This window comes from Eubalaena glacialis, chromosome 9 (assembly GCF_028564815.1).
Source record: "Eubalaena glacialis isolate mEubGla1 chromosome 9, mEubGla1.1.hap2.+ XY, whole genome shotgun sequence".
In the NCBI taxonomy this organism is placed as follows: Eukaryota; Metazoa; Chordata; class Mammalia; order Artiodactyla; family Balaenidae; genus Eubalaena; species Eubalaena glacialis.
The window spans coordinates 66,121,114-66,133,238 of record NC_083724.1 but is presented as its reverse complement, the minus strand read 5'-3'; the positions used below and the strand labels follow the sequence as shown (position 1 = coordinate 66,133,238).

General features: G+C 39.4%; 1 protein-coding gene across 1 annotated transcript in view; it reads right to left on the bottom strand.

The window, feature by feature from the left end:
* The window catches only part of SNAPC3 (small nuclear RNA activating complex polypeptide 3), a 35,149-nt gene that overhangs the window by 12,445 nt on the left and 10,579 nt on the right, over positions 1-12,125 (bottom strand). The window contains exons 4-5 of the mRNA XM_061200459.1: positions 7,125-7,229; positions 5,170-5,319 (exon numbers count right to left, since the gene is read on the bottom strand). Coding sequence (XP_061056442.1) covers positions 5,170-5,319; positions 7,125-7,229 — 255 coding nt within the window. The remainder of the gene's footprint in view (positions 1-5,169; positions 5,320-7,124; positions 7,230-12,125) is intronic.

The window sequence follows — 12,125 nt, the reverse complement described above, 5'->3', positions numbered from 1 at the left end:
CTCTACCACTGCTTACTGAACACGGGTAACTCATGACGATGCTTTGACCCATCTTTTTCTTACCTGTAAAATGGTGATAATTCTTTCCAAAGATACTGTACTACCAACTAGTGTACTATACAACTGGCACACGATAAGTGCTAAATAATCAGAGGATATTATTTTAATACATGGAAGAGGCAGAAACAATGAAACAGCAGATGTATAAATAGGACTATGGGTCATTTAGTCCCCTGCTTCGAAAGCTGCTGAAGGCATGAGCACTGATGTACAAACACAATAGACTAAACAAGTCTGGTTAAAAACACTCTCCAGGATTCCTGGAGCTAAGACTGATTTCCAGATCTGACTCACCGCTGTGAGCAGTCATGACATGGTCAGAATAAGGAGGGTGAATTCAGATTTTTCTTCTTAAATTGATCTTATAAACTTATAGCTACACCTTGTTATTCTTTTTTCCCCCACAGGGTGGAGAAACTTTGCAGAAGACTGCTTCTCTTTTAAAAGAAAAGATAAATCTTCTATTTCCTGGTGTGCATACAGCCTTGAGATTCCACTTGTTTCTCTTTAATGTTTACCTTCAAAAGCACCAAGCTGGCAAACCTGAAGAACCCAAATATCTTAAAACCACTTTCAATATAACTCAAAAACTATGCTGGTCTCCATGCCAGTCACCCAAAAGACTGGAATACAGCCAGCCTTGTGGGGCAGACAAACATATCAAATAGTATCAGCTTATTATTATAAAGCACTATAATGGACAAATGAAATGGGGCCAGAGTGGCAAACAGAGGACAGTCAAGAAGAATCTCATATAATAAGTGAGGGAAAGGGCTTCCCACCCATGTTCAAACACTCAGAGGCATAAAAAAGTATGGTACGCTTGTGCCAGATAAATTGTGGCTGAAAGATAAGGTGTAAAAACGGGGTGAACAATATAGAAAGTTAACTTGAGAATCACCATTACAAAAGGCCTTATATGTCAGCCTAAGGAACTTGGACCACAGGCAACAGAGAACCACTGAGACTTTTAGATTGGAGAATGACAGGATCAATTTTTTAAAAAAATGTTTTCAAAAAGAACGGATTTATTCTTTTAGAGCAGTTTTACGTTTATCATAAAATAGGGAGGTACAGAGGCCTCCCACACACCCCTCCCCCACCACACGCACAGCCTCCCCATTATCAACACCACTCACCACAGTGGTACATTTGCTACCAAGGGGGAACCTAAACTGACACATCATAATCACCCAAAGGCCACAGCTTACTTTACAGTTCAGTCCTGGTGTTCGATTTGTCTTTGAAAGACATCTTGAGTGGCAGGTATGGGACAGTCTAAAGGTGGGGAAACCAGTTAAGAAGTCTCTATAATAGTTCCAGGAGAAGATGCTGAGGGCCCAAACTAAAGCATACGGCAGTGGAAAAAAAGAGTCTGGAGCTATTATGGCAGGATAAACAGCAACGGAAAGGGAGAGTTTCATCTGAAGAAAAAGGGAGATGGTAGAATAATGAGTTTAAGACTAACTGAGCTTGAGGTATCTGGGTTCATTTATTCAGCAAAGACTTGGGCATTTCCTCTGTGTCACACATCATCTCAGGAATACATCACTGAACAAAACACAGTCCCTGCCCTCATGATTCAAGGGAAGGAAGACAGACAAATATATAACATGATGTTAGGTAGTGATGAGTGTTATTAGCATGTCAGGGAAGAGAATACTAATACAGGGAAAGACCTCTCTGTCGAGGCAACATCTAAAAGAAGAAGAAATGAGGGAGTGAGCCATCTGAATACCTGGTGAAGAACACTCTAGGGTGAAGGAACGTAAGATACAAAGGCTCTGAGCAGGACCCTGCTTAGCATACATGAGAAAGAGCAAGAATGGCAGGTTGTTTGAAGGCAACAAGTGACAAAGAGGGTGTTAGGATATGAAGTTGGGAGGCAGACAGGACCAGATAATGGACCACAGTAAGGACTTTGTATTTTATTCTAGATATAAGAGAAAGCCACTATAGACTTTCAAGCTGAAAAGCAACAGGATCTGACTGATACTTTACAGTATCATCTGGCTGGTATAAAGGAGAAACAGAAGTGTGGAAAGGGGCAGGAGGAACAGTCACTAGGCTACTGCAAAAGTCCAGGCAAGAGATGATGGTGATTTAACCAGCCTGGTACCTGTGAAGGAGCAGAGACATGGGCAGATCCTAAATATAATTTGAAAGTAGAGCCAAAGCACTTGCTGATGCCTTCAATGTGGGATGAAAAGGAAGCAAAGATGATTCCAAGGTTTTTAGCTTAAGTAACCAGGTGTAGAATGAGTGTATTTACTGAGATGGGAACACTGGGGAAAGTACAGATTTGAGGAAGAAGAGAGAACTAGAGTCTGTTTTTGAACAAATTAAGTTTGAAATGGCTATTAGACATTCAGTAATTGTCAAGGAGGCAGTTGGAAAAAATAAGTCTGGAGTTCAGAGAAGATGTTGGGATTGGAGATGAAAATCTGGGCTAGGAATCTGGATGAGATCGCCTAGGGAGTATACACAGAGGAGAGGTCTGAGGATTGATTCAAAGGGCTTCATAACATTTACAAGTCAGGAGGATGAGAAGCATCCAGCAGAGGAATTAAAGTCACACAGGAAGAAAATTAGGTGGGTGTAACATCTTTTTTTTTTTTAAATAAATAAATTTATTTATTTTTGGCTGCACTGGGTCTTCCTTGCTGCGCATGGGCTTTCTCTAGTTGTGGCGAGCCAGGGCTACCCTTCGTTGCGGTGTGCAGCCTTCTCATTGCGGTGGCTTCTCTTGTCGCGGAGCATGGGCTCTAGGTCCGTGGGCTTCAGTAGTTGTGGCACATGGGCTCAGTAGTTGTGGCTCACAGGCCCTAGAGCGAAGGCTTCAGTAGTTGTGGCACACGGGTTTAGCTGCTCCGCAGCATGTGGGATCTTCCCGGACCAGGGATCGAACCCGTGTCCCCTGCATTGGCAGGTAGATTCTTAATCACTGCGCCACCAGGGAAGTCCCAGTGGGTGTAACATCTTAAAAGCCAAGTAAAGAAAGTGTTTCAAGTAAGAAGGAATATTCAATTGTGTCACATGCTGATGAGAGGTCAAATAAGATGAGAACTAAGTCTCTGGTGGCATTAGTAAAGTGATTTTGGTGGAGTGGTGGTGAATAAAAGTGAGTGTAAGACAAAGTGGGGGGAGAAAAAGAGAAACAATGAATTGAGGTACTATTATTAATTCTTCTTATTATTAACTCATTAACTCTTGAGTCAGTTTACTGAGAAGAAAGCAGAAAGATGAGATGGTAGCTAGAGGAAGATACAGGGTCAAGAAGAGGTTTAGAATGGGAGATGGGAGATATTACAGCCCACTTGTGTACTGATGGGACAGCCAACAGAATGGAAAAAACTGATGATGCAGGGAAGAGGGGATAAATACAAGAACAAAGTCCTTGGTTATGCAATGGGGGATGGAATCCAGTAGACACCTACATTGGCTTTTGATAGCAGCAGGTTTAGCCCATCCATTGTAACAGGTGTGAAGGCAGAATTGCATGGGCAAATGGGTAAATGTAGGTAAAAGACAATGGAAAATTCTTTTCTGATAACTTATTTTCTCAGTGAAATTAACAGCAAGGTTTTCAGCTGAAGGTAAGCCACAAGGAAAGGATGCTGGCAGTTTCAGAAGGAATAAAACAGTTACCTTGAAAAGTGGCAGAGTGTATCGACTATAGACAGGTGGTAAAAATGCCGGGCAGCACTGAGGCTAAGTGAGAATGCCCAGTGACGCTTACAAATAATGGGTTTGGAAACCAAGGGAGAAAGAGATTTACAAAGATTGGAGTACACTTAAAACCATGAAAACTGGGGGGAAAGCCCAGAAGAACAATTTAGAATAAGAATTAAGATGAAACCTAAGTTATAATAACATCTGTATGGCTGGTGATAAAGGAATGAGCAAAAAGAAGAGATTGTGATGGTTCTTGTCCAAACTCCTATCTCCATTCTAGTTGTTCCAAACATCATCTTAGTGATCTACAGGAGATGCTGCCCTTCTTAAGTATGCCAGTAAATCTGAGGTCCTCTGCCAGAGTTGTACCAGGTAACAGAATTAGGTCAAGCTTGCTCTATGATGAAATTCAGAAGGATCAAGGCCCTACTGTTATTGAGTAAGCAATCCCTTCTGGAAACTGTGGGTGGCCAGTCTGCCACTTGGGTCCTTTCTATACTGATCCAATAAGTATGCAGGGTTTCTCTGTCCTTTTGAGAGCAGCACCCTGGGAAACACCAGCAAGGACCATCACCAGATATTACGTCCCTGTTTGCTTTGATCCTTGAACTAACAGGTTCTTCTATGGGCACTGATGCTCTTGGGTGGACTTCAACGCTTTGCTGGGGGCAGTTATGACAGACAAACTCATAAAGAGTTTGAAAGAGAAGAGAGTGAACAGCAAATTCCAATGCTACAGTGAGGTCAAAGTGTATGAACGTGGAACAGAGACCTATTGGTTAGAAAATTAGGTGGTCCTATGACCTTAGAAAGAAGAGTGTACAGAAAATGGTTGAGAAATAAATGGGAGATGAAGAAATCAAAACTGAATATAGCCTCATCTTTAAAAAGGTCTTGATGACAAAAAGAAGGGAAGAGGGACTTCCCTGGTGACGCAGTGGTTAAGAATCCACCTGCCAATGCAGGGGACACAGGTTCGAGCCCTGGTCCAGGAAGATCCCACATGCCGCAGAGCAAATAAGCCCATGCGGCACAACTACTAAGCCTGCACTCTAGAGCCCACGAGCCACAACTACTGAGCCCACGTGCCACAACTACTGAAGTCCGTGCGCCTAGAGCCCGTGCGAAGCAACAAAAGAGAAGCCACTGCAATGAGAAGCCCGCACACTGCAATGAAGAGTGGCGCCCGCTCGCCATAACTGGAGAAAGCCTGCGCGCAGCAACGAAGACCCAACATGGCCAAAAATCAATCAATCAATAAATTCATTTTAAAAAAAAATAGAAGGGAAGAGATGAGCTTGATGGAATGGCATAGAAGAAGAAAGCATTCACCAGAATGTTTATGAGCCTGTTCACCTAAAATCACTATTTCCTTAGCTTATTATTATTATTTCCTCTTGTTTTATGAGTGTTAGAAAAAAAAAATCACCTTACTTTGCTGATGTGCTCAGGGGCTTGGTCAGGAGTGTTGCTGAATTCCCCACCAATCTGGAGGTCACTGACACAGCAAATTGAATCCCTCAGTTCCGTGAGCTTTTGACTGCCCAATACCAGCATCGTCTGGTATGGTTTGTGTTCTTTGTGCTACGAGTCAGACAGTAAATAAATCAGTGTTCACTTAGAGACAAAGCAATTAAACTATAAATCCTGTCATGACCAGATCTAAATTAAGTTACTAGTTTTCTTACTTTAAGTTATTCCCATAATATGGTGTCCTGTGTTTTCTTAGATTCTGCATTTGTCTACTCAGCATCGATTAATTATAGCTCCAAACTAATCGCCAAAGTTGTTTACATCTCCCCTGTGATCCAGAGCCCATACTCTAAAACCATCTCTTTTATCTAACTCTCATATACCAAGCCGATATTTCCCCTGTCCTAAGTCAATCCAGAGCCAGGTACCAGAAACTAGGGACAGCCTGATAGCCCAGAGCCCACTGGAATTATTCAAGATAGCCAATCCTAAACTGTTTACTCTGCCCTGCCATGCCTTTCCCATGGAAACCCAATAAAGGCTGTGGCCTATGCTTTTCCCTTGCCTCCTGACTGATACTGGTGCTTCCCCCTGTGGCCCTGCATGATGTGGCATACCCTTTCCCCTCAGGAAATGTAAACATAAAAATCTTTCAATGGCACTGGCCTCTAGTGCTGTCACTCAGTCACCTCCATAAATTAAAATCCTATGAGTACAATTGAGACACTTGGTGCTGTGGTCTGACTGCTCATGTTTGTCCAAAATTCACACATTGGAATCCTAAGACCCAATGTGATGGTGTTAGGAGGTGGGGCCTTTGAAGGTGATTAGGTCATGAGGGTGGAACCCTCATGAATGGGATTAGTGCCCTTATAAAAAAGAAGTATGTAACCCAGAAGAGGACCCTCACCAGATGCTGGCATGCTGATCTCAGACTTCCAGCCTCTAGAACTGTGAGAAACAAGTTTCTGTTGCTTATAAGGTACCCAGTCTGTGCTAGTTTGTTATAGCAGCCAGAATGGACTAATACACTTGGCAATAAAACTTTTTTAGTTTAAGCTAAATTTTATAATCAAGATGCTACTACAGTGACATTAACATGAAGCAGCTTTGGAATATAACTTCACTGTCTTTTAAATTTTCCTGGAAGTTACCTCATTGAAGTCAAGCAATCTATACACTACCCGCATGTTATAAATGCAGAGGTTTGGTTTTATTGGTTTTGTTTTGCTTTGTTTTGATTGATAATTTGAGATCTTAATCAAACAAGGTAATTAGTACTATTTCCCAGATGATTCATAAAAGTCTATTTATTCACAAGTGCAATTTATGTAGAGTAATATTTCAATGAAACCTTATAAAAGTTTATGATACATGTATTTGGAGAATCAAGAATATATACACTCTGGGCTGGGATAGAGTTCTCTTTATTAGAGATTCTTAAGAAATTCCTGGATACCCCTGACCTGTTAACTTTCTTCATTTTCATCTAAGAAGAGCTGTCTTTAGCTAGTTCAATAACTTCCCAAGAATTTTGAATTGGTGAAAAAAAACTCCACCCCCTTCCTTCACCAGTTTTTCTGCAAAAAAAAAAACAATCCTCAAGAATACGTATTTTCAGAATCACTGTGGATTTACATACACTTCCAGTTGCTACTAATACAGAAATCAGGTATACATTCCAACGCTGTAACTGTAATCCTATTACTCAAGAGATAATTTGAAATCTGACCTTATTTACCATATTCCTTATATAAAAAAGAACCCAAGAATATAGACAGAATGTCATATGAGACAGCATATGCTTGCATTTATTTTGGTTCAAATAAGGTTCAAATAATTAAATTTCAAATAATTAAATTCTTTGACAAAAGTCACTCATATTATCTGTGAATCCAAAAGGTTTTACTACTGACCTTATGAAATATAACAGGGTACAAGATATTCACAGATAGGATAAGCTCTCCTTCTTCAATCATGTCTGCTGGATTTTCAGGCTTTTTTCCTATGGCATGTGACTCCTGAAGAAGGAAAACAAGTTAATAAAGACATTAAAATCAGACACTGTGATCCAGATCAGAGGCAGTGTAGAATAAGGGCTATAAGCAAGGGCTTGAGTCAGCCCTGGGTTTGACTCCTAATTCCATTTCAAGAAAATTGTTAAAAACCTCTCTAAGCTTTAGTTTCATCATCTATAAAAAACAGAAAATACTTATTTTACAGAATGGTTGCTGGAAATGTATAATAAAGCATCTAATAAGACATTTGGCACTAAGTGCTTAGCAATTGATGATAAAACAGGAGTATCACCTAATGTTGGTATAATACTGGCAGTTACTAACACTTTTACATACCTCTTCTCATATTATCATGAAAGCTATTTGACAGATGAAGCTTAGGTTCACCAATTTACCCAAGGCAAATCAGAGTTAGAATGCAAATACAAATCTGTTTGACTCTAAAACCTGTTTTTTTACTACACTGTCACATCTTTAATCCATCAATACATCACACTCTCTTTTATATGTGCTTAATAACTATAAAATAGAGGCCACCAGGGAGGACTGGTTAAGAAGTAAAGGTGCAAAAGATGTTTTAAAAACAGGTGGTAGTGACATTGTGCAAAATGGCACAGCAGGAAGCTCTAGGGGATCAGTCCCTCCAGCAAAACAACCATTAAGATGGAAAGAGACTGGAATCAACTGTTTTGGCACTCTGGAACCTGATCAGACACTTGTATCAACCAGGTCAGTGCCTGCTGAAGGAGCAAGCTGCTGATCTTTCCTAGGTTAGCAGAGGGTATAAACTAACTACCATGGGCTAAGAACTACCATCATTTAGCCCTGTTGCAGATGTGGAGACGGCAGCCTGTGGTCTTGGAAAAGGTGGCCGACACCAGGACGAGCAGTGGGATCTTGTTCTCCAAAAACTGGGGGTGTGATTTGGTTGGCCTGGCAATGCCCTGAGGGCCTGGTGCAGATACTTGCCTTCAGTTTTACCAGCAGTGGCTTCCCCCAGCAGTATCCACTGGAAAATTTAAAGACACAGGACCCTTTGTGGAGTCAGACATTTAAGGAAATTTTGGTCAGGTCACTGGCTGACCAAAGTGATAATTAATCAGAAACATCAGTGACCATACGGGCATACCTTGGAGATATCACAGGTTCACCTCCAGACCACCGCAGTAACAAATACTGCAATGAAGTGAATCATATGAATTTTCTGGTTTCCCAATGCACATAAGTTATATTTACACTATACTGTAGTCTATTAAGTGTGCAATAATAGCATTATGCCCCCAAAAACAATGTACAGACCATAATTTAAAACACTTTATTGCTAAAAAATGCTACCTTCTGACCCTCAACAAGTTGTAGTAATAATGTCAATGTTCACTGATCATAGATCACCAAAATAAATATAATGAAAAAGTTTGAAATATTGTGGGAATTACCAAAATGTGACAGAGACATCAAGTGAGCAAATGCTGTTGGAAAAATGGTGCCAATAGACTTGCTCAATGGAGGGTTACCACAAACCTTCATTTTGTAAAAAAAAACGTAATATCTGTGAAGCATAATCAAGTAAAGTGCAATAAAATATGGTATGCCTGTACACAACAAGGACTACACGTTGGAAAAATAGTTTGGAAATGTCACAAACAGCTCCAGCTCTCAACAAGTAAAAAACACACTCAGAATGTCTAGTTCTCAACAAAAACTTATAAAATACACAAAGAAACAGGAAAATATTGCCCATTCAAAAGAAAAAAAAGAATTTGACAGAAACTACCATTGAGGAAGCCCAAACATTGAAATTACTAGTCTAAGATGTTAAATCAGCTGTCTTAAACGCACTCAATTAGCTAAAGGAAACCATAAACAAAGAACTAAAGGAAATCAGGTTCCTCAATAAGATTAAAAGATGATTTCTCGGGACTTCCCTGGTGGTGCAGTGGGTAAGACTCCATGCTCCCAAGGCAGAGGGCCCGGGTTCGATTCCTGGTAAGGGAACTAGATCCCGCAGGGATGCCGCAACTAAAAAGTCCACATGCCACAACTAAGAAGTCCACATGCCGCAACTAAGAGTCCGCATGTCGCAACTAAGACCCGGCACAGCCAAAAATAATAAATAAATAAACAAACAAACATTTTTTTTAAAAAGATGGTTTCTCACCAGTAACCATGGAGACAAGAAGGCAGTGCAATGATATATTTAAAGTCATGAAAAAAAACAAAACAGTCAACCAAGAATTCTACACCCTGCAAAACTAGTCTTAATATATTAAAAAAATTAAAATCATTAAAAGTATCATTTCTGGGACTTCCCTGGTGGCGCAGTGGTTAAGAATCCACCTGCCAATGCAGGGGACACGGGTTCGAGCCCTGGTCCAGGAAGATCCCACATGCCGTGGAGCAACGAAGCCCATGCGCCACAACTACTGAGCCTGAGCTCTAGAGCCCGTGAGCCACAACTACTGAGCCCGTGTGCCGCAACTACTGAAGCCCGAGGGCCTAGAGCCTGTGCTCCGCAACAAGAGAAGCCACCGCAATGAAAAGCCCATGTACCGCAACAAAGAGTAGCCCCTGCTTGCCGCAACTAGAGAAAGCCCGCATGCAGCAACGAAGACCCAACACAGCCAAAAATAAATAAATAAAATAAATAAATTTTTTTTAAAAGTATAATTTCTGATCACAATGGAATGAAACTAGAAATCAGTAACAGGAGGAAAACTGAAAAATTTCATGTAGAAATTAAACAGCATGCTTTTAAACAACAATGGGTCAAAAAAGAAATCACAAGGGAAATTACAAAATACCTTGAAACAAATGAAAACAAAAACACAACATAAGAAACTTCTGGGATGCAGCAAAAGCAGTACAAAGAGGGAAACTGACAGCTCTAAACATCTACATTAGAAAAGAACAATCTCAAACCAATAACCTAAGGAACCAGAAAAAGAAAACTAAACCCAAAGCCAGCAGAAGGAAGGAAATAATCAAAACTAATTCAAGAAGAAACAGAAAATATGAATAGACCTGTAACAAGTAAGAAAATTAAATCAGAAATTAAAAACCTCCTAACAAAGAAAAGCCCAGGACCAGATGGCTTCACTGGTGAATTTATCAATCCTTCCTGAAGTCCTCCAAAAAATCTGAAGAGGAGGGAATACTTCCCAACTCATTCTATGAGATCAGCGTACTCTGATACCAAAGTCAGACAAAGACACTATGAGAAAACTACAGGCCAACAACCCTTATAAATAAATATAAATATAAAAATTCTCAACAAAATACTAGCAAAACAAGTTCAGCAGCATATAAAAGGGATCACATATCACAACCAAGGGGGATTCATCCTCAGGATGCAAGGGTAGTTCAACAAATGCAAATCAATGTAATATACGACACTAATAGAATGATGGAAAACAACACATCATCTCAATTGATGCAGAAAAAACATTTGACAAAATCCAATACCCTTTCTTGAAAAAAAACATTAAATAAAATAGGAATCAAAGGGAACTTACTCAATATGATAAAAGTCATATATGAAAAGCCCACAGCTAAACTAATACTCAATAGTTAAAGATTGATAAGGTTGTACACTTCTGCCACTTCTATTCAACAAAGTACTAGAGAAATTCTAGCCAGAGAAATTAGGGGGAAAAGGAAGGAAGGAAGGAAGGAAGGGAGGGAGGGAGGGAGGGAGGGAGGGAGGGAGGGAGGGAGGGAGGAAGGAGGACAGGTCAAGTGAGCAACCAAATTGGAAAAGAATAAAGTTATCTCTGCAGATGACATGCATGATCTTCTACGTAAAAAATCCTAAAGAACTCACACACACAAAAAATCCTGTTAGAGCTAATAAATTTAGCAAAGTTGTAGGATATAAAACCAACACAAAAATCAGTTGTATTTCTATACAATAGCAATGAACAATTTGAAAAGAATATTAAGAAAACAATTCCATTTAAAATAGCAAGGAAAGAAATAAAATACTTAGTAAACAATTTAACAAAGGAGATGAAAGACTTGTACACACAAAAAAACTACAAAATGTTGCTGAACAAAATTAAAGACAACCTAAACAAACTGAAAGACATCTTTTGTTCATGGATTGGAAGACAATATCGTTAAGGTGACAATGCTACCCAAAACAATATACAGATTTTATGCAATCCCTATCAAAACCTCAATGCTTTTTCTGTTCTTATTACAGAAATAGAAAAACTCATCCTAAAATTCGTATGGAATTTCAAGGGACCATGAATAATGAAAACAATTTTGAAAAAGAACAAAATTGGCAGACTAACATTTCCAAATTTCAAAAATGACCACAAAGCCACAGTAATCAAAACAATGTGGTACCAGGATATGGACAGACATACAGACCAATGAAATAGAATAGAGAACTCAGAAATAAACCTTATTTGGTCAACTGACTTTTAATAAAGGTACCAAAACCACTCAATAGGGAAAGGGCAGTCTTTTGTGCTGGGAAAACTGAATATCCACATGCAAAAGAATGAAGTTGAACCTTTCCCTTATACCATACATAAAAATTAACTAGAAATGGATCAACAACTTAAGAGCTAAAACTATAAAACTCTTATAAGAAAACAGGGTAAAATAAAATCTTCATGACATTGGATTTGGCGATTGTTTCTTAAGTATGACACCAAAAGCACAAATAACGAAAGAAAACAGATAAATTGTATTTTATCAAATTTTAAAACTTTTGTACATCAAAGGACACTATCAAGAGAGTAAAAAGACAATCCACAGAATGGAAGAAAATATTTTAAAGTTATACATATGGTAAGCGTCTAGTATCCAGAACACACCAAGAACTCACAACTCAAAAACAAAGAGACAAACAAGCCAATTTAAATACTGGCAAAGGACTCAAAGGACTTG